The sequence below is a fragment of the Lepus europaeus genome, chromosome 18 (assembly GCF_033115175.1).
Source record: "Lepus europaeus isolate LE1 chromosome 18, mLepTim1.pri, whole genome shotgun sequence".
In the NCBI taxonomy this organism is placed as follows: Eukaryota; Metazoa; Chordata; class Mammalia; order Lagomorpha; family Leporidae; genus Lepus; species Lepus europaeus.
Window position 1 is genome coordinate 46,556,616 of NC_084844.1, and position 21,548 is coordinate 46,578,163.

Genomic DNA, 21,548 nt, shown 5'->3' on the forward strand with positions numbered 1-21,548 from the left:
CAGTGAAGGCGGAGCCGAGGTGGTTCCAGCGTCCTCCCCCTGGCGCTATGGGCACTAAGTGCCCCTTCCCGCCCAAGCCATTCTGGAGCGGGTCCGTCCCTTACGAAGGGATCGCATTCGGACCGGGGAAGATCCTTTTGAGACCCACCTCGAATGTCAGCCTCTGCACCCTTGGCGCCTGCACACCCCACCCTGGGCAGAGAACTGCGAGGCAGGGGTGTGTGTGATGCTTCCTGGCCCCCAGTCCTCAGGCTGAGCACCCCCCCTGGGGGGGGGTTGGTCAGTGAAGGTGCAAGTCCCTAGTGCAGCTCCCAGCCACTCCTGCAGGGAGCCCTGGTGGGGACAAGGCAAAGATTATAGCGCAACTGCTCTCTGGAGCCCCTCTTCCTGTCCAAACATCGCAGAGACCGCACTGGCAAACACAGATCGCTTTATTTAGTGTTTCTCTGGACTGCAGATGTGTCAGCAGTGGGCTAAGGACCCCAGGAGCCGACAGAGGCAGCGAGGCGGCCCCCAGGCCCTCCAGGGTGGAGGGGAAGCGGCAGAAAAAGGTGAGGCCCCTGCAGCCCCTCCCCGTGTTCCCAGGCCAGCCAAGCTCAGAGAGCAGTAAGGGCCCCGCATCCTTGAACTGGGCCCCTGTGTGTAGGTGGGGTGTGTGTCATCCTAAGGCACAGACTCGGGCAGAAGTGCTGCTCCAGCGGTGGCCCCAGAGTGACTGCTGGTCGGGGAGCCAGGTGTGCTGGGGCTCCCCGTCTGGAAGCGGCAGTGTGGTTTCCTGAGGACAGGGCTGCAGGCCGGGCTTGGCCCCAGTGCTCACTGCGACTTTGGGCAGGTCCCTTCCTCTCCTGGTTCCCGCCCCCTGCTGTGTCACGCCAGGGCACCAGACCGCTCCCCGCATCCTCCACGGTCTCTGATCTGACATTCGCCCTCCGGCCGGGATGCTGATATTGGAAGGGAGGAGGCAGGAGAGGAAGGCCTCAGCCCCCAGGTGGTCAGAGTGGGCTAGAAAAGGTGTAGGTGCATGGGCGGGTGGGCAGACAGACAGACAGACAAGGTGCCAAGGGCATGTGGTGGAGAGGGTGGCCCGGCCAGGGAAGAGGGCCCCAGGGCCTGCCCACTGACCTCTCACCTACATTCCTTGCCCCGTTTGAGTCAGGGAAAACACATCCAGTGTGTCTTGGGGTGAGAAAATGGCTTTTTTAAAAAATAGTTTCCTATAAAGCATTAAAATATCTTAGAGAAAACCTCAGCAAAAATTCCCTTCTCTCAAATATTTGGCATCAGCAGTGGGGCTGGCACGGCACGCTCTGGCCCCGCTGTTCCTATTGCTGTGGCCCGGCCTGGCCCACTCCTGGGGTTGCTGCCTGGCTCCTGCTGCTCCCGCAAGCGAGGGCTGAGCGGGAGGCAGGAGTCTGCAGGTGGGCTCTGAGGTGTCCCTGGGTCCCTGCCTGGAAGCTCGAGTCTTTGGTAACTGGGAAGGGGAGGAGGGGGAAGCAAAGCGCTGGGAGTTAGGAGGGGTCCAGCGGGCACCTTCATCACCGGGAGTTCAGCCGTGGGGCTACCTGTGAGGTCAGGGGAGAAGCCCAGTGGTGAGTGGGGGGCAGACGCAAGGTGCTCCTCGGGTGGGTCAGGTACAGGCAGTTGCACACGAGGGGTCCAGCAGCCTCAGCCCTGGAGGCTCTGGCCTTCCTCCTCCTCCTCCCCCTGCAGGGTGCCTCCCACAACCCTGGCTCGTCCCATGGGCCCTGAGCACTGTGGGGCTCAAATGGCCCCGCTCACCACAGCCAGGTGGCCGTTCTTGGCCTTGGTGATGAGCAGCTCTGAGCCCGGTGTGAAGTCGATGATGCCGTCCCTGCCGGGGCCCCCGGCAAAGGTGATGCTGGAGGGAAGGGAGCGCGTGAGGCCCTCTTCCCGGGGCTAGCCCCCGGCATCCACCGCGGCCCACTCAGCAGCCCTCCCCGCCTCACCTGCCCTGGTTGATGTTGACATGGTTCACGCGGTCGGCGCTGAGGGCTGTCTTGGTCAGTGTCTCAATCACGTGGTCACTCTGCAGCACCACATCCCCCTGGGGGCCCACACGGCAGGGAGCTCAGGCCCCGCCCACAGCTAGAGGCCCCGCCCAGCGCCCAATCCCTGAGGGGCACCTTCTGCTTATTGTCTTCCCGCTGCACGTGGAGCACAAACAGGCTGTCACTCAGGCTGCTGACGGAGATGCCTGAGGGGGAGGGGCCGGGGTCAGGGAGCACAGGTCAGAGCAGGGGCCCTCCCCGCACAGCCCTGGACTCTGGCTGACCGGTCAGGTTGGCGTAATCAATCCTCTGCTTGACTTTGGCGTCTTCCACGATGACCACGGCACTGGGCGTGAGCAGCAGCTGCCTGGAGCGCGGCTTGTAGCCCTTGCGGTCGTATTTGATGACAGGCACGGCATACTGGGGGCAGAGGGCAGGGCGAGGGGCAGTGGGGGCGCTGAGGAGCTCCAGGGCTCACACCCTCAGCCTCTGCCATGCCCGGCCTCGCCCCCACCCAGCTCTGGGGACGCAGGCCGCCTCTCACCTGGATGGGCTCCGAGCCCAGGGCTTGCAGCACTTTGGGGCTGATCTCATCTGCACCTGCAACCCGGATGGGGAGAGGAGGTCAGAGCCGGGGAGAGGGCAACAGGAGGGCAGGGCTGGAGCACCACAAGCCAGGGGCTCACCCAGCCGCGTGCTGATGAAGAGCCTGGGGACGCTCTGAGGGTAATTGTCCTTCTTGCCCTTGAAGATCTCGCTGGCCACGGCCTTCTGCTGCAGCTGAGACAAGCAGGGCGAGTGTCCAAAGCGGGGTGACCACCAAGGGGAGCCGGCACTAGGCAGCCTCCCTCACCTACTCTCCGGTCCCAGCACCAGGAGGCTGAACCCTGCCACCATCGCTCCCATCAGCCCCTCCCCTTCATGCCCCTGTGGCCAAGACAGAGAGCTCCCCAGAGGTGCCAGCCCCGACTCTGGGAACATGATTCCCCATCCTGCTGGGCCCTGGGGACCCTGAGACACAGCATCAGCATGGGATCCTGTAGGCGGCTGTGCATCTGTGCTGGGAGAGCCCTGAGCACCATCCACCACAGATTTGGCAAAGAAAAGGCGCGTCAACCACCCGCGTCTGTGTCCGTGACCGTAGCAGACACGGCCAGCCGATGGGAGTGAAGCTGCAGCCTCTTAGCCTGGGGCTCCGGGGAGCCTCCACCAGCCAAGCAGAGAGGGCCAGCAGGGGCTGGGCTCCGTGAGGCTGCAGCCGGGGGGAGACGCTGCCCCAGGCCAGCACCGTTCCTGCCTGCTGAGCTCCGAACCTGCTGCTTCCACTCAGGGCTGATACTCCGGCAGTACTTCCACACCATGTTCTTCATGCACAGCTCCCGGAGCAGCTCTGAGGCCTGCAGGGAGAGCGGGGTTGGAGCACACGTGCACAACCCGGCTCCCTTCCCTCTGAAGCCCCAGCCCTGGCATACAGGCAACACGGCTCAGCCCGGAAGGCCCTTGCTCTGGTCGATGCCCACTGCTGGTCCCCCCGCCCCGCAAGCCCTCCCTGCCTGCTCACTGGGCTGTAAGACAATCAGACTGCTCTGCCAAGGGCTTTGAGGACCCTAACTCAGCAGAGAGAGCCCACAGACCTCACGCAGGGCAGGTGGGGGTGTGGGCCAGGAGGTGTCCAGGACATTCCGTGGCAGCTGCCGCCGCAGGTTAAGCAGAAAGGAGGTGCGCACGTGGTCCAGGAAGAAGGCGTTCTCGGGACAACGGGGGGCGTGGCGCAAGATGAAGCCACGGATGAGCCTGCGGGCAGGGTCGCGTAAGGCTGGAGGTGAGGAACCTGGCACTGGGCCTCTGCAGCCCTGCCAAGGCCCCCCGTGCTCACCGGCGGATGGTCTGTGCCGCCCACTTCCTCTTGGCCGCCTTCCTCCGGCCCAGCGTCCCACGCCACCACGACTGGATGCAGATGGCTGTGGGGATCACAGCTGGCTGATCTCTACCTCCACTCTTCGCTGCGCCCTCTAACCCCAGACACCGTCCCTCCTCAGGACCCTGGGCCCCCTGCCCACAGCCCCAGACCTGAACGCTTCACTCGGAGGAATTTCTGTCGCCAGTGAAAGCCCCGCCAGGCAGCCTGGATCTTCGTGGCTGTGGTCGGGAGGAAAGTCGGTCAGTCGGAGCTCGGGGGCCTGGCTCTCTCGGAGCAGGCTGAGGGGTGCGGACGAGGACACGGGAGCTAGGGCAGGGTGAATGGACAGGGCAGGTAGACAGAGGGCACGGGGGCCACAGCGGGCAGGAGGCTGTGGGTGGGGGGAGCTCCTGGAGAGGCAGCCCAAACGCAAGGACTCCCCAGAGCAGACCCCAGTGGGACAGAAGGGGCGGGTGTCACTCACCCAGGCTCTGCCGCCGGACCTCCAGGGCATCCTCTGTAGCAAAAAGGGTCTTGGGGAAGCGGATGAAGATCTTGGTCCTGGGAGGGCAGCAGCAATTAGCCCCTGACTGCCCCCACCGGGACAGGTAGAAGTTAGACATGAGCCTATGTGTGTGAGAAGGCTGCGGAACACAAACGGGAATTCTGGGAGGTGGGATGGGGGCAGAGGCTGGGAAGCAGACAGCACTTGCGCATGCAAAGTCTTGCTCCTTAGGTGGCTTTCAGCCCTCCCCCAGGAGGACCTCAGGGGGATCGTCTGTCCCTAGCCGGGGTTTAGGTCCAATAACACCTAGAAAGCTCTCTGCCCAGCAGTGTCCCAGAAGCGGGGGAGGGCGGCAGGAATGGTGGGTCCACGTCTACAAAACAGACCCCACTGTGCACACAGCCCAAGTTCTCAGTTCTTGGCTGAGATGTCCGCCTGGCCTCTTAGGGGTCATCTCTTCATTAAACTCTGCTACCTGGCTCGCTGCTGCGCTCTGTCTCCCGTCTGAAATTCTTTTCTGACGTCAAGACCAGACACCAGGCATGGACATCACTCACCTGCCCATCTTGTACTCTTCCGGCTTGTAGCCCAGGTGTCTGACCAGCACCGCCACCCCGTCCTGGGGCCGTCCTGCCCACATGGGCCACGTCTCTGGGCACAGTGACTTGTACCTGGTGGCAGGAGTGGCAGGATTGTACCCGGCCTCCACTTATCCAGCCCGCTCCGCTCTAGAGCCCCAACCTACTCTCTCTGCGCACCTGCCGGGCGCCCCAGCTGACTGGTTCGAAGCTCACAGAAGGCCCACGAAGTTGTCCTGTTACTGCCGTCACTTTAAAGACAATCTTATCTGCCTAAGCCCAGAGACTGGAGAGTGAGAGGCATGGAATTCACACGCTGCATGACTCACCAGGCCCCAACTCTGAATCCCCACACAGTTGCTCTGTCCTCCCTGAGCTCCTGGGAAGCCCTGTCCTCCTGCCTCCTGAGGGCCCGGCACCATCTGCCACTGGTGATGGGCAGGTGCATGCTCGCCTCTTGCATCCTAGCCCAGTGCTCCAGGAGGGCAGGACCTAGGAGCAGCCTGGGGTTCTTTCTACTAGGGCTGGCCTTAGGCCTGCAGCATGGTCAGGTCCCTAGTGTAGGCCCCATGGCAGCTCAGGGCCCAAGAACACCCGTTCTCCCTCCTCTGGTTTAAGAGGCTCCCGCCACACCACCCCTTCCTGGCAGTGAGCTGAGCCCCACCGCACCTCTGCAGGAAAACCTCGTATTTGCGACGGTAGGCAAAGCCGGCTCTGCGCACGCGCAGGTTCTCCATCAGCCCCAGGTACTTCACCTGGTGCCGGATCAGCACCTCGTCAAAGCGACCTGGGGGAGGGATAGCGGGGTGGTCACTGGGCTCGCGCTGACCGATGGCCAGTCCCCCAGGCCACAGGCTGGGAGGGGCCTACCGGGCTGTTTGGCATCATTGGGCTTGATGCAGCGGACGTAGGCAGGCTCCTTGGACTTCAGGATCTCCACCAGCTGCAGGAGGCTCAGCTTGAACTGGGTGGCGACCTGGGCAGCCAAGGGCCAGTGGAAGGTTGGCGGGGCTGAGGCCCCACGCTGCAGCGGCCCTTCCCTCCGCCCCCCGCTGCTCTGTGGCAACAGAGGAAGGTGCCAGTCTCTGCCCCTGCAACCCTCTGGCTTGGCCAGAGGTCTCAGCTTAGAAAAGCCTGAAAATCCTGCTCGGGGCTCCTGGAGCCTTGATCCTACAACTCCTTTAGCAATCACTCTTTCTCCAGGGCCATGGTCCTCAACACGGGCCCTGCACCTGTGCATCCAACCAAGCTCTCTGGGCACCGCCCTGCAGGGCTGCTGAGCATCTCTGTGGGAGAGGCGGATGCCTCAGCAACGGTCTGCAATCCCTCGGGGTCCATTACTAAGAGGGCTGCATGCCTGGAGGTCCGGGGTGCACGCAGAGGGGACGCGCATTAGGGTTGTCAGGACAGCGACCCCTGGGTGAGACTTGAAGATAAGAAGACAGCTGGACAGCAGAGAGGACAGGCTGAGGGACATCCTGAGCAAAGGCTTGATGTACTGATGTACACAGGGAGCTACAAGCAGTGCAAGGATCCAGGTTGGGGGGCTGTCAGAGAGGCAGCACCAAGGGACAGTCCCGCTAGGGAGACCGGGTGTCCTCTTCCAGTGAGGAATTTGGAGGGAGGGAGAGGGAGAGACTTGCACTTCGGAACACATCTGTGGCGCAAATGTGCAGGGTGGGGAGGTAGAGGCAGGTGGGAAGCCAGGAAACCAGGCAGGCAGCTGGCTCCGGGGAGAGTGAGTGGGCGGACCTGGGGCAGTGGCTCCGGGGACGGTGCTGGTGGGAGGGAATGGAGGAGTACTTGGGCAAGGTCCAGGGGACAGATGATGGAGACGGGGGAAAGTAAAAAGCCAGGGAGCAGACCCAGTCCTGGCTTGGGGGGGTGGTGGTGGAGGGTGATCCCTGCCCTGGATCAGGGATGCAGAAGGAGTGAGCTTGGAGAGCCAAGGGCCCACTCGTTAGGGACCGGCAGAGTCGGAGAGGGGTCTGGAAGCCAGGGGTAGGTGTACAGGTACCCTCGGCAGGAACATCTCAAGCCAGGGGGACGAGGGTTCTGTGGAACGGCTAGGGTAGATAGCAGGGGAAGCCGGGGCCCAGCAAAGCCAGACACTGGGCAACACAGTGCGACCGTGCCCTCCCTGGCAGGCATGTCCCAACCTGCAATGCTCTGGCTTCCACACCTTACTAACTGCCCACTGGCCAGGGGCCAGCCCGAGCCCCTTGGGAGAAGCCCGACAGCCACACCTCTGCCCACACCTCTGCCCCAGCTCGCCAGAGCTCTCCCTGCCCTGGCACCACACCCCTTTCCTAGCCGCTCTCCTCAACGACAGTGCTCTCCTACTGACCTCCTGGCCTGGTGGGCCCTCCTGCTGCCTACAGCACCCTCCCATAGGTCCAAGTTATGTCAAACACTTCCTCCTCCGGGGAGACCCTCTCACCCCTTCCACTCCCTGGCTCCTTCCTCTTTTAAGTCCCCAAAGCACACTGTGCCTTTTTCGATGAGAGCACCTGTTCCCTTTTGTATCCGCAGGGCTCAGCGATGTGGATTACCAACGGCTGCCGAGTGGGTGACCACACGCAAGTGCCGGCACACACAGTAGGGACGGGCACACGCAGCACACAGGCGGCCCCCTCGTGCTCACGGGCACTTGGCCACGCCCACGCCCACGCCCACGCCCACTGGGGTCCCACAGCCTCCACACCGTCTCTGGGCGCTTCTTGTCACTGAGCTCATTCCTGTCGAAGCACTGGCTCATGATGGGATTCTTCGAGCTGCACATGGTCTGTGAGGGCAGAGCAGGGGTCAGGGTGGCCGCTACCCGGGCAGAGGTGTGGATGGAGCCTCACACCTAAGCCCCGCTGCGTCCTTACCTCCTTCAGGTTCCGGAAGAGAAGGTCATTGTTTTTATCCAGAAACCCTGGCAGGCGAGGACAGACGTGAGGTGAGGGAGAGCCCCCCTCCCTGCCTCCTACGGGGACACAGTCTCAGGACCCTCACCGGTCACGCTGTAGGTCACCTCCCCGGCGTAGTGCAGCAGGCGGAACTCCCCGCGGCCCAGGGATTTCCTGGTCCGCTGGTCGGCCAGCTTGTGCCTGGGGGTGACAAAGAGAGCAAACCGTGGGTTCTCCTGCTGGAGAACAGGAGCCAGCCACTTGAAGCAGCACGTGTGGCCCAGGGCTGTCCCACAGCCCACAGACTGCGTGGCAGGCAGGGCTATCAGCTCCCCGTGCAGGGATCACACACCCAGGATCGCACAGGGCCGGCTCTGGTATGTGGGCAGGCACAGAGGACGGGGCTTCTTTCCCTGCCTTGGGAACTGCGGGGTTCTGCTGAGGCTGGTCACCACCCCACTACATTTTCAGAATGGATTCTTTGTCTGCTGTCATGGCGCAGTTAGGTAAAGCTGTGGCCTGCGACACCGGCATCCCCTATGGGCACTGGTTCAAGTCCCGGCTACTCCACTTTTGATCGAGCTCCCTGCTAATGTGCCTGGGAAAGCAGGGGAAGATGGCCCAAGTGCTGAGACCCCTGTACCCACATAGGAGACCCGGATGAAGCTCCTGGCTCCTGGCCTGCCCCAGCCCAGGCCATTGCAGCCATTTGGGGGAGTGAACCAGCAGATGGAAGACTGCTCTCTAACTATGCCTTTCAAGGGAAATAAATAAGTCCCCCCTCTTTAAAGAACAATGGAATCTGCCCTTAGAGACTGCTCAAGTGTGAAGCGTGTTTGAACGCTTTCTCCTGTTTTCTCTCTCTCTCTCTTTTTTTTTTTTTTTTTTGACAGGCAGAGTGGATAGTGAGAGAGAGGGACAGAGAGAAAGGTCTTCCTTTTTGCCATTGGTTCACCCTCCAATGGCCGCTGCAGCCGGCGCATTGTGCTGATCCGAAACCAGGAGCCAGGTGCTTCTCCTGGTCTCCCATGCGGGTGCAGGGCCCAAGCACTTGGGCCATCCTCCGCTGCCTTCCCGGGCCAGAGAAGAGAGCTGGCCTGGAAGAGGGGCAACCGGGATAGAATCTGGTGCCCCAACCGGGACTAGAACCCGGTGTGCCAGCGCCGCAAGGCGGAGGATTAGCCTGTTAAGCCACGGCGCCAGCCTCCTGTTTTCTCTTTTTGAGACCCATTCCCAGCACTACCCGGAGACACAGGCAGAGACTGGATCCCCGAGGTGCCTGGGGCAGCGTCGTCCCTCAGCAGGGACCTGGGAGCTGGCCACGGCCCCCCAGGCTAGGGGAGGGCAGTGGCCTATCTGTGGGTCAGATCCACTGCAGGAAGTGTTTTGAGGAAATTTTTCTGTTTGATGATACAGGAAAATACTCAGGATATAAGACCATCCCGAGCCTCATACACAATGAGTGCTCGACTGTGGGGAAAAAAAGGTATAGAAGAAGGCAGGAAGGAAATGCCTCAAATTGTTAACAGCAATGACCTCTGGGTTTCGGGCTTGTAAATGCCTTTTGCACAATTCCAGCCTTTCTCTAATGAGCAGAGTGACTTTTACGATCAGCAACAAGTTTTTAATGTACTATCAAGCTGAAAATGCCCAGGGCTTCGGTGTTCGGCAGCGCTGGGACCCGGTCCCCGCTTCGGCACCTGAAGTCGGAGGACCTTGGGCAACGGTTTCATGACGCCGAGTCTCAGGGCAACAGAGAAAACACCAAGAGGAGCTCTTTCAAGGGTCACCACAGGGCAGCACACGACCTGCCGCCAACACGCAGGACCCAGCTGGGCAGGAGGGGCTTGTTTCTGTATTGCCCCCCCCCACACCGCTTAGGGGAGTCCTTCAATAAAAAGCACTTTCCAAATAAGGAAGCTAGAGACGGTCTCTGCGAGTTTCATTCTCAGGGAAGAGTGGAGAGGAAGCCACGCCACTCGCGCCCGCCACTCCCGGTGCCCGCGAGCTGCGGCTCCAGGCTGCTATCCTCGGCGCAGCCCGCCCCGGCCACTGCGGGGCACAGGGACCCCAGCCCCCTCGCCCTGCTCACGTCAGGAAGTGTGGGTGTTGCTTGACCGTGTCCTCCAGCTTCTCCAGGAAGGTCAGGTCCGTGGCCTCCCCAGGGCGCAGACACTCCTCATCCTAGGGGGCGGGGGAGAGGCTGCGGCACTCAGAAGACTCCAGGGAGGCACAGCGCAAGGGAAAGGAACCTCACCGTGCACATGCAGCCCTGCCCGTCCCTGCCCAGCCCCCAACTCAGCCCTCAGCGGAGCTGCCTGCCCAGAACAGGGAAGGCGGAACGGGCTTTTGGTGTAGTGGTTAAGTTACTGCTTCGGATGACCGCACCCCATATCGGAACGCCCCCACTTGAGTCCTGGCTACTCTGCCTCTGCTCTAGCCTCCTGCTAATGTACTCGCCGGGAGGCGGCAGGTGACGGCAGGTTCCTGCCACTCACATGGGAGAGCCGAACTCAGTTTTGGACTCCTGGCTTTGGCCTGGCCCAGCCCTGGCTGTTGTGGGCATTTGGGGAGTGAAACAGAAGGTGGAAGATCTCTTTGCTTTTCAAATAAAAATGGGGGAAAAAAAAAAGGTGGGAGGGGAGGAAGGGGGCAACACCACCCCACCCAACCCCCAGGGTGAGGTCTGGGGGCACAAAGGACTCACTAGGATGGAGATGATGCCCTTGAACTTCTCCTCCACCAGGTCACAGATGATTTTGTTGTTGAAATACTGGACAGGCTCCCACTGAGGTGAAAGGGGAAGGGGAGCCTCATCGCGGGGCCCTGCGGCTTCCGGGGAGACCCCGCGGCCCGGCCCTCCGCGCCGCCCGGCCCCCTCGGTCGGCACGCACCGCGATGCCCTCCGCCTCGTACTCCTCCTGTTCCGACTTGAGCGTGAGCTCGATGAAGAGCTGCTGCAGCTTCTCGTTGCAGTAGTTGATGCAGAACTGCTCGAAGCTGGGAGGCAAACACAACCACCCGCAGAGGCTCAAGGGGGACAGAGGGCCAGGAGTCGGGCCCCGGGCAGCCGAGGGGAGGCAGAGCGGGACCGACGCTGGCCAGGGCAATCGCTGGGCAGGAGCGGGAGGGCCGAGGCGGGGACCGGCAGGGGTGTGGCTGGCGCTGACCTGTTGTGCTGAAACACTTCAAAGCCGTAGATGTCCAGGAGCCCGAGAACCGTGGTGCTCCGCCAGCTGGGGCTCTCGGCGTCCTAGGGCCCATCAGTCAACTGGGGCGTGGGTTCCACTGTGCGGGGCTGACCCTACTCCCAGCTCCCCCCCACCAACCCGCCCTGGGCCAGCGTGCATGGAGCCCTCACCTTGGAGGCCAGGGACCTGTTGATCTTTCCAACCAGCCAGGTAAAAGTGCGGCTGTACACAGCCTTGGCCAGAGCGTCCCGTGCGTATGCGGCCTGCTCCAGGTTCAGCGGACTCAGGAGCTGTCGGCGTGGGGACAGGCAAGGAGACCAATGCCCCACACACCTCTTCCATGCCCCCTCCCTTCGGGCTCGGGAAAAAGACCAGCAAACCCTGAGCACCCTGTCTTCCCTCTCAGCACCGGAAAGCCTGGGGCTGGGGAGGGAAGGCAGCATCAGGACACGTGGTGGGGGTGGCCACGCCACGGGGCAGCTGGTGGGGGCACAAGAGGCCTCATTCCTGGAGGTGGGAGTCTGGGTCTCAGCCTGACTGTCTCTTCCTGTGTGACCTGGGCCAGCTCACGGTATCTCTCTGAGCTATCTGCCCTAAGTCCCTTGAGCACTGGGCAGAAGACCACCGGAGCAGAGCAGAGCACCGGGCAGAAGACCACCAGGGCGAGAGCAAGGCTGAGCTGCACCGACCCTACACTCCGGGCAAAGGCTCCGCCTCACCTCTTCCCCCTTGGCGATGATCTTCCTGTGTGTCAGGGCTTCCCGCAACGTCGCGCCTTCCACACCGAGGAGCTGCGGGGGGTGTGTGAGGGGGTGCATGTGGCTGGGAACACACCCCCCCGCCCCCACGGGCCCCTCCCCTCGCCCTCTGCACACCCGGCTCACCCTGCTAAGATACTTGATCTGGTTCTCGGTGGTGACCTGGGCATTGCTCTCCTCATCGGCAGCGAAGTGGATGTTGCCCAAGTGCAGGACGCTGGCCACGATGCTCAGCAGCTCCTAGGGAAGCAGGGAGGGCACGTGAGGCTTGGGGAGGGCAGAGTGCCTGCGGGCAATCGCATGGCCGGCCGGAGGTGGGCAGGGGTGCAAAGTGTTGGAGAGCAAAAGGGGAAATGGTTTTTGAGAGTAGAAGGGAAAGAATAAAAGACACAAACAGAAATAATAAAGACAACACCACTCGCGCACACTCGCACACATGCACACACACACAAAGAAGAGCGGAAGGAGTGCAGTCCCCCAGGCAGCCTCACCTCCACCTCCTCCTCGGTGAAGTCGATGACTGTCAGTGCCTTCCTCACCACCTTCCAGTCGCTCTTGTCATTGATGGAGGACACCTTGGCACACTGGCCCTGGAGGAAGGGCACAGCTGGGTTGCCAGCCCTGGCACCACGGCCCCCTCCTGGGGCGGCCCCGCCCCCTGGCCAGCCACGCACCTTCACCAGGTACAGGTAGCTCTGGGGGTTGCGCTCCAGGCCCAGCCTCCTGAGTGTCTCCTCCTCGCCCCCCTCCAGCAGCTGGTAGAAGATGTGGAAGTTGCGCTCGCCGTGATTCTGGTGAACCACTCGGGACTTCTCCAGGAGGTAGCTGAGGATGTGGCCACCCACAGGGGCCCCCTGCGGGAATGGCAGGCACAGGGGACGGGTCACAGGGGCTGGGGAGTACACCCGTCTTCCCTCCCCTCCCCTGCACAGAGGCTTGAATTTCAGCTCCGCCACTCACTGTGTGGGCTCACACCCATCACCCCCTCTGGCCTCACCATCTTCACCTGCGAAATGGGGAGATTCAACCCCATCTGCTCGGCAGCTCCACTTGGATGCCTGGCAGGCCTGAACCCGAACTCCCGATCTCCCCCTCTTCACACCAGCTCCTGTTCTCGTCTTCCTGTCTTGGTTGAGGTCAGTCCTGCTCTTGTCTAGCAAGTGTTCGGCCAAGAAGTCTAGCCTATTTCTTCCAGAGCCTACATCCGATCAGACGGCCAACCCCGCCGCCTTCACCTCCAACACATCCGGAGTCCAACCACACACAGCGCCTCCACTGCCAGCACACTGCTCTGAGCCCTGTCGGCTGTCACCTGCATTATTACATCAGCCTCCCAACCGGTTCCTCGCCTGGCCTGGTTCCCCGGCCATCTACTCCCAACAGAAGAGCGATCTTTCTGAGAGGAAAGGTGAGCAAGACGCTTCTGTCCAGAATCTTCCGCCGAGCGTCTTTCCCCTCGGAGTTAAGAAAATGCCCTTGGGAAGAGCCTGCAGGCCCGCACCGCCACCTGCTCACCTGTCGCTGGGCCTTGGAACCTGCCAAGTCCCCTCCTGCCCAGGGCCTTGGCACCAGCTGTTCCAGTGCCTGGATTCTCCTCCAGGTCTCCACACAGCTGGCTGCAGTCTCCATCAACCCTCATTAAAATGCTACTTTAATAAGCTGCCTTATTAAAAATTCCAACTGCCCCCCCAATCCCTCCTGTTATTTTCTGGCACAATCTAAGATGTAACTGTTTCTGCTCTCTGTCTAGCACCCCAGAGGCAGGATTTTTGTCTGCTGGGTTCCATTGCTGCGTGTCTGGTACACAGTAGTTGCTCAACAAATACCACACCTCCCGCATGCGGCAGTCCCCCCATCGGCCCTGGCATGCCCATAGGTACCTTGAAGTCGAACTGCACGTCCATGTACTTCCCAAACCTGCTGGAGTTATCGTTCCGGAGGGTCTTGGCATTCCCAAAGGCCTAGGCGTGGACACGGGTGTGAGGGAGGCCCAGCGCCCTCTCGGCTTGGCTCTCCCCCTCTCCGTGCCACAGCCAGACCCCACCTCCAGCACAGGGTTGCTCTGCAGCAGCCGGTCCCGCACGGCGCCCCCTCGCTCGGGGGCGGGGCATGTCTCCGCATAGAACTGCAGCAGTCGCTTGGTGGCCTCGGTCTTGCCAGCCCCACTCTCCCCAGAGATCATCACTGCCTGGTCCCTGCGCTCCGTGCGCAGTGCCCGGTACACAGTGTCGGCCACGGCGAACCTGGGACAGGGGCTTGTCAGGGCGTTCCGGGGAGACGGGGTAGCCCTATGGGTAGGACTGTGGGGCCACTCCCACCCATAACAGCTGGGGTGCACGTGGGGGGTGGGTGTCTGGTACCCCCTGAAGATGCAGGTCACTTCCAGGGGGTGGCCCCTCCCAGCTGAGGGTCACTAAGGCTGGAGGCCACGCCCAGGTCGAGCTGGGTGGGCCTGGAGCCCCTCACAGGTGTGCACAGTGGGGGCGGGTGGGGTCACTCACAGGTGGGGTGGCACCTCATAGAAGCTGACACCCCGGTACCGCTCCATGTGCTGCCGGCTGTAAATCTGCAGGTCCCGGTAGGGGTTGACAGAGACCAGGACCGGGCCGATGTAGGTCTGGGGGTTGGGAGAGCAAGGTCAGAGGTTTGCCCCGGGGGGACCCCAGCACCCACCCCATGCCCCGCTCGGGCCTCACATAAATGAGGTTCTCCCGGAAGCGCCGCCGCAGGTTCTCCATAAAAGCCGCCTCGCTGGTGAAGTTCTCCAGGAGCACGAAGTCCTGCACCCCCACCCGGTCCCGGGCGGTCAGCGCGCTCTCCATGGTCACCCGCACCCCGTCACTGCCCAGGGCCTGCAGGGAAGCAGCCACGGGAGAGCTCAGAGCCGGCAGGGCAAGGCCACCTCTCCTCCCCCACCTGCAGGGCTCCGGGAGGCTGAACACAGGACACAGCACAGAGACCACAGGGCCCAGCGGACACGGGAAAGAGGCCACGGACTCCAAGGAGGCACCAGCTTAGCGAGGGAAAGGAGGGTCCTGAGAAACGAGCGACACTTTCAGATGTCGCAAAGAATGCTCTGCTGACCTTGGACAAATCCCCTCCCCTCGGGGCTGCTTCCTCCTTGAGGAGGAGGAGTTGAGTTAGACCAGGTGACCTCAGGTCCCTTAGCTCTGGGCCACGTGTGACAGGTGCTTGGGAGGACAAACAGCTCAGTGTGAATTCTGTGGCCAGGGCGGGGCCGCCTCCCCCACCCCCACCCCCGGATCCTCCAAGGTGGAGAGTCTAGGGAGCAGGCCAGAACCCCTCCTCGGTGAGGATTCCCCCAGAGGGCCTCCCGGCCCAGCTGGGCACGGCACCCACTCCAGCAGGGGGGCCGCCCTCTCCGGAGAGCTGGGGCCGCTCCCTCCCCTGCAGCTGCTGCCAGCCCCTGCCACCTCCTCCCCCGGCCGTCCTGCCTCTGGAGTGGGGCTTTCCCCAGAAAAAGCCCAGCAGCCCCGGGGGTCCCGTGGGAGAGTGGGAGCCTGACAGCCTCAGAGAGCCCCTCACCACAGCCCGCTCAGTGTCCCCTAGGAAACTGACACCAACAGTGACAAGGGGCCGAAAAGGGCAAGGTGGTGGACAGGTGGGTGCTGAGCCCAGGGCCCCCCAGGTCTCCTCCAACCACAGGCGCGCAGGAACTGGGGGCCCCCGGGGCCCAGCCGGGCGTGCCAATCCCAGACTGGCCCTCACCCCTGCTCCTGGCCTGCCCCAAGCCGCTGCCAAATCGGGCCGCAGTCTCCGCCCCCTTGCCCTCGGGAGAAGGGTCTCGGCGTTCTCAGCGGTCCCCAGAAGCGGCCTGTCCGGCCCTGGGTCCGAACGTCCCGCGGCCTTCCCGGCCTCGGCCTCACCGCCCACCCCCGCACCACCCCCACCCCGCCCAGCGCCTGCAACTTTCCGGGACGCTTTTCCATCCGAAATTCCTGGGCCGCGCCCGCTTCCCGGCGGGGCCGGGGCGGCGCCACGAGGCGGGGAGGGGCTCCTGGGACCCCCGCCCCACCGCCACCCCCGCTCACCGACGCTCGGTAGCGCATCCTGCCCGGCCGGCCTGGCGCCCTCTCCGCTGCCCGCGCTCTCGCTCCGGGGCTCGGCGGCGGCGGCGGCGGCGTCAGCGAGGGAGGGGCCGGCCCGCCCCCCGCACCGCCCCCTCCACTGGCCCCCGCAGCACGGGACCCCGCGCCCAGCCACGGCCCCGCGGCGCCCGCACTTCGGGGTCCCTCTGACGCTGGGGGTGGGCGAGGCGGGGGCGCAGGGGGGCGCAGGGGCGGGGGCGGGGTGGGCGGGGGCGAGCGGGGCGGGGCCGGCGGGCCGGGCTCCGCCTGAGTCAGGTTTTCCAGGAGGGACTTCGTCGGTTCCAGGGTGGGGCCCGGAACCCGCGCGGCCGCCGCGTCCACACCGACCCGGAACTCACTTCCGGGCCCGTGTCTACACTGCGCGGCCGGCCAGCCGGGGACAACGGCTAAGACCGCAGGTCCCGGAGGAAGCGGCATTTCCCTCCCCCACTCCGACCCCAACCTCGAGTCCCGGGAAAGTTAAAAATAGAACGAAATGTCCAAATACGGCCGGCGCGCCCGGGCGGGCGGAGCCTGGGCGCGGGGCCCGGTCCCCGCCGTCCACACTCTGGGAGGCGGGCCCCGAGTCTGCGTCCCCAGGAAATCCCTGACGGGTCCCTGGGCAGCACGGAGGGCGCGCTCGAGGGGCTGGGACTGCCCCCCGGGGCGCCCCGGCCAAGTGCAGGGCCTACCGCGCCTGTTCCGGTCTCATTTGGGAAGTCGCTGCCCACAGCCAGCGTTTGGGGCCCCCACCCTCCGCCTCCAACCCGCGCCAAGCGCTCGGACCTTTGCGTCCCAGAGCCCCTGCCCTCTCGCGCTTCTTGGGGTCCTCAGCCCCGGGAGTCCCCCGTCTCGGCCGCCCACGCCCCCCTCGCCGGGCCCTTTGCTTGCCCGCGGGGCGAGTTCTCGCTGGAGTGGGTGTGGACGGGGACGGCCGGCAGGAGCTCGAGCATGGCCCCTTCTCGGAACCTGCCCTGGGTCCCTACGGTGAGGCCGGTACCTGCCAGCGGGGCTGCTAGGTGGCCCGCGACAGAGGCTAAGGCACCGGCCGGGACCTTCCAAACCCAGGCCCCCTCTTTGCGGGGCACTCGCGGCACACATGCTTGGGGCGGGCCTTGCGGCTGCCAGTTACAAACAGCTCTCAAGTCCTCTACCTGCCCCCGACCTGGCGGGGAAGGAGCCCGAGGCGCAAACGACTGCGCAGACTGGCTAGCCCGGGAGGGCAGAGGTAGAGCCGGGTCCCGAAGCTCCGGCGTGCCCCCCGCCCCCACCCCCGGACCCGGGCTCTCTGGAGAGGGCTGGGGCTGCGGCAGGTGCGGGCTGCAGCCTCTCGGGAAAGGCTCATTACCTCGAGAACAACAGCCCCGCCCGCCCGCCCGCGGCCCGGGGGCCCCGCGGGGGGCGGCAGCTGGGCAACCGGGCCCTTCGGAGGGGGCGGAGGGGGCGAAAGGACCGGGTGCCGCCGGGCGCAGCAGGCAGGTGGGAGTGCGGGAGGTTACACGCCTCCTGGCATAGGCAGGCTCAGGGCAGAGGGGCACCCTCTGCAGTGTCCCCAGGTTTAAAATCTAGAAGGGGCAGGGAGTGCCCTAGAGGCTTTGGGGGACAGGGCCGCGAGGGCCCCCAGCCAGGAGCCCGGCCCTCCGCGGTGGAAGAGCCGGCGCTGGGCTCTGCAGGTCGGGGGCGGGAGGGGAGGCGGAGCCTCGGCACCGCAGTGCCCGCCCCGCCCGCCGCCGCGTCAGGCTCCTGGAATGAGGGGAATCCGCGTGCGGAGGGGTCGGGCCGGCTTCCCCCCGTCTCGAGCCGCGCCGCCGCATTCCCGGGATGCCCGCTGGCGCCCCCGCGGCCACCGCCCGGCTGCGGAAGGAGGGGGCGTCTCCGCTGCCCCGGGCGGCCTCGGCCCTCTGCCCCCCGCCGGCCGGCTCCGCGGCTCTGGACCGAAGCGCGTGTCTGGGGCGGGGGGCAGCGAGGCCGGGAGCCCCGGGTGCGAAGGGCGCCGCGACCCAGGCTGCAGCTCCGGCACCCGGTGCGTTCTTAGCGCTCTCTAAGGTTTCTGCGGACAGTGCCCCCGGCCAAGCCAGGAGGTCTGTATTATTGACTACGTCTTAGGAGCGGGAACTGGGGCTGGGGAGAGGAAATGAATTGTTCAAGGTCTAAAGGCTTGTAAATGGAGGAGTGGTGCTGGGACCCCGGGTCTCCAAGGCGCACTGTCCAGTCGGCGTTGTGAGACTTAGCCCTGGGGGTAGGGTCTAAGGGCTGGCTGCGTGCTGGGGCGCAGCTGTGGTCCCTGAGTGATCCGGGACTTCCTTCCCTAGGCTGCCTCAGGTCTCTCGGCCCCTGCCTTGGGGGGGCTGTTTGCTGTGAGCGCAGGGGATGGAGAGGACCCAGCCGACCTGGGCCGTCCATTGCCCTTTAGCTATTGTGGGTCAGGTGTCTGCGGGCTGGGCCTGGGGGAGGGGCAGAGGGCTGCCCGGACTGCTGCTCCCCGCTCTGAGCAGAGGGCCTCCTGGGGCAGGGGAGACACAGCAGGCCTCACTGGTGGCGCAGTGCTACGCACAGTGCAGGTACTCAACTTATGTATATTTCTCAAACAAATCTTAGGCCTGGGACCAGGCTGCCCCACCAAGCACTGTTCTAGGCTTCACGGACCCTTGAGGGGTAGAGGGGAGAAGATGGGGACTTGGGGCTCTACCCTGATGGCTCACGGGGCTCAGTCAAGGGCTGTGCCCTCACTCCAGAACCAGGGGCCTTTGGCCAGCTAGACGTCTCTGCCTGGGGGCCAGCAAAAGCAAAAGAGCACTTGGCCTCCTACCCTGTTCTCCTGGCTCAGCGTCCTCTATGTAGAGGAGGCGGCACCTCCAGCTGGTCATCACGTGGGCACGGAGAGGCCTGCCCTTCCCCCTCCCCGCCCCACACCAAGCAGTCACCACCTGCTAGACCTCTTTCTGCTTCTCCACCACTTCTCTCCCGGACCAGCACGGCAGCCCCTCACTCGGCACCCTGCCTCCCTCCTACCAGTCCACTCTCCACAGCAGGCTGTGCTGTTTACAAATGCAGCGCCGCCCAGGAACATCTCCCATGTGGAGGGTGAAGGTTGACAGGGCAGCCTGTATGCACCAGGCCTGTGGTTCACACCCACTGCTGCTCTACAGGCCCCACTGGTCTCAGTTTAACTCACTGCTCCTGCATTCCAGTCCTTACTCTCCCCAGGCCTCTACTAAGCCACACACAGCCAGGCAGAGCCGCGGTGCCTCTGCCAGCAGCCACACGTGGCTCTCTAAGCCTCTGCGCCTTTGCACCTGCAGCTGCCCTGGCCCACTCCCTGACTCTCAGTGGTCCTGAGAGACTCGGCTCAGGTATCAAGTTCTGCAGAACCCCTCCCTGCCTATCCCCAACACACAGCCCCCAGCTTATCGCTGGTCAGACTGTCCCAGGCGCACACCCTGCTAGGTACAGTGGGGGCTCCCAGACTCCCTCCTAGACGCCCGCATGAATCAATGAATGAACGTGTGAATGAATGACTCTCAGAGCCAGGGAGTGTGAGCCGGCGGCCCGAGCTTGCCGCAGAGCTGAATAAGGCGGGGAGCACCGTTCCCCGTCTCATTCATCTCGGAACCCCCACCCACCTCACGCGCGCGCAGAGGCACGCAAGGGGCCAACAGCGCGGCCGGGCCCTGGGGGCGGAGAACGGAAAGGGGCGGGTCTCCGGCGGCATCTCCGGAACCCAGAGGCAGAGCAGGGCTGCGGGAGGGGCCCGAAAGAGCGCGCTAGGTGCCCAGACCCCAGTCGCTCTTCCCCGCCTTCAGGTTCCCCGCAAGTAATCCAAGTCCCACCAGGCCTGGTCCCCGCGCCTCCGGGACCTGGGGGGAATCCCACACGGGCCAGGTCGAGCTGATCCTGGTCCCAGCGTTCCCCCGCCGGCGACCCCCGCCTCCTGTACGGTATCCCCGAGCTGGCCGCCTGCCTTTTCCCGTAACCCGCCTGCCAGCAGAGGCCTCCCGGAGCTACGCGGCCGCTTCCCGCCCTGCCCAGCGTACCCACCGGCTCGGCTGTTGGGGTGCGCTGGCGGGGGCCGGGCTGGGCGGCGTGACCAGCTCGGGAGTCCGCGGCCCCGGCACGCTCTCCCCGCCCAGGGCCCGCCGGGGGCCGGGCCGCCGCCTGTCGTCATCCCGGGCGAGGCCCAGACTCCGGCGCGCGCGCGCGCCCTCCGGCCCCGCCCCGCCCCAGCCGGCCCAGGCTCCGGCCCCGGCCAGGGGAGACTTGTGCCCAGCGCGCTCCTTCACCGGCTCCCGGGACAAGGCGCGTCGCAGTCACGCGCGCGCGCACACACACGCATCCGCCTCCCGCCTAGGAAGCGGTCCACTCTGCAGGGTGGGTGGGTGGGCGCGCCTGTTGGGGGTTCTCCCTCCTCACCCCCAGAGTGAACCGGACTCTCCCTCCCTCGCCCGCCAGGCAAGAGCAGTTCTTCCCCAGATCTGACTATCTCTCCCTTCACCCGCCTCTCCGCCCATGCTACTGCTCTGAGCCGGGAGACCTCAGTTCCTTGGCCAACGAGAAGGGAGGGGCATTAGCTGAGCCTGTACTATGCGCCTGGTGCTCTACGTGCACTAGTCCCTCGCCCTGAGTAGCTTGTCATGCCCAGGTCCCCGACCAGCAAGCCGGAGAAGCGACTGAAACCCTGATCTCCATTTTAGAAAGAGCTTCTACTGGCCCTTAATCCCGCACACTCTGTCCCTTCCTTTCCCCTTACGCCTTCTTGCCCCTTTGGTTTCTACACCAGGACCCAAACCCTCGCAGCGCTCACCTCTTTCCTGAGGGGCTGCCAGGCCCTGGCTGGACAGTGCCACCCTTCCTCCCAGCCCAGAGCGCCCCACTTACAAGCTTGCAGGGCCTGTGCGGATGAACCACGCGGATGATCTCCCCTGTGGGGATCAGCTCCACTTGCAGCGCCATTCCGCCCTGTGGACAGCCAGAGCGCTGAGCCCCTGGGCTGAAGCTGCTTGCCCTGGCCGCTCCCGGAGCCAGGAATCTGTGGTTTCAGGCTGGGATGGCCACTTGGTTCTGCTTCAATTCCAGCCCCAGGGGATGTGGCTGGTCCAGCTCCTCAGGACACAGCTGGAGCAGCCCAGGTCTGATTGGAAGGCCTCTTGGCCCGCCAGGCTGGGGCAGGAAGAGGAGGAGCTGGGGGGTGGAGGAAATGCCTCTTGTCCCAGGTAGCCAGGGCAGCTGAGGCAGTCACCCATGGGGGACCCTGGGCTCCAGGCTGTAGGTAAGAAGGCAGCTCCATGGCTGGACTTCTCCCCGCTGCCCACTCTCTGGTATTGGCAGAGGGCACAGTGGCCACTCCCCAAAGCAGAGGGCACAGCCTCCCCTGAGCAAAGAGGATCTTTCAAAAGGCGCTGTCCCTCTTGATTGTCCCTGTAGCTTGGCTGCCTCTGAGGGCAGCAGGTGGCCCCTTGCATTTGAGGAGCCAGGGCTGCTGATGGATGGCCGTACTGGGCAGAGGGATCCTTAGGAGAGGCAGGGGGCACTGTGGGGAGGTCCCAACCCTCCCCACCTTTGGAGCCGCAAACGCCTGGAAGACTCGCTGCCGAGTTCCTTAGGTGTGCACCATCTGGCACCCTGTTC

General features: G+C 64.3%; 1 protein-coding gene across 3 annotated transcripts; it reads right to left on the bottom strand.

Annotated features, from left to right (window-relative positions):
- Positions 1–395: 395 nt before the first annotated feature.
- MYO1C (myosin IC) lies at positions 396–21,009 on the bottom strand. Of its 3 annotated transcripts, none has more exons than XM_062175439.1 (32): positions 20,799–21,009; positions 14,532–14,687; positions 14,337–14,452; positions 13,880–14,078; positions 13,716–13,796; positions 12,510–12,689; positions 12,327–12,425; positions 11,962–12,075; positions 11,797–11,868; positions 11,248–11,367; positions 11,057–11,139; positions 10,781–10,886; positions 10,594–10,674; positions 9,979–10,070; positions 7,993–8,087; positions 7,866–7,912; positions 7,697–7,777; positions 5,863–5,968; positions 5,662–5,779; positions 4,972–5,085; positions 4,394–4,470; positions 4,080–4,148; positions 3,886–3,970; positions 3,644–3,803; positions 3,323–3,406; positions 2,696–2,789; positions 2,554–2,609; positions 2,294–2,429; positions 2,145–2,215; positions 1,968–2,065; positions 1,780–1,879; positions 396–1,562 (listed from the first exon to the last, which is right to left on the bottom strand). In XM_062175439.1, exons 1-32 carry the CDS (start codon positions 20,871–20,873, stop codon positions 1,536–1,538), a joined length of 3,192 nt encoding a protein of 1,063 aa, XP_062031423.1. In that variant the 5' UTR covers positions 20,874–21,009; the 3' UTR covers positions 396–1,535. The 3 variants fall into 3 exon arrangements, with proteins under 3 accessions (XP_062031423.1, XP_062031425.1, XP_062031424.1); XM_062175441.1 differs by lacking the exon at positions 20,799–21,009 and adding an exon at positions 19,962–20,042 and having other exon boundaries at positions 397–1,562; XM_062175440.1 differs by lacking the exon at positions 20,799–21,009 and adding an exon at positions 15,888–15,957 and having other exon boundaries at positions 397–1,562.
- Positions 21,010–21,548: the final 539 nt, after the last annotated feature.

Coding starts and splice junctions, on each gene's coding strand:
- MYO1C (XM_062175439.1), bottom strand. CDS start 20,873: ATGGCGCTGCAAGTGGAGCTGATCCCCACAGGGGAGATCATCCGCGTG. Junction 5,780..5,862: donor CAATGATGCCAAACAGCCCG/GTAGGCCCCTCC, acceptor TCCCTCCCCCAG/GTCGCTTTGACGAGGTGCTG. Junction 2,430..2,553: donor TGGGCTCGGAGCCCATCCAG/GTGAGAGGCGGC, acceptor CTCTGCCCCCAG/TATGCCGTGCCTGTCATCAA.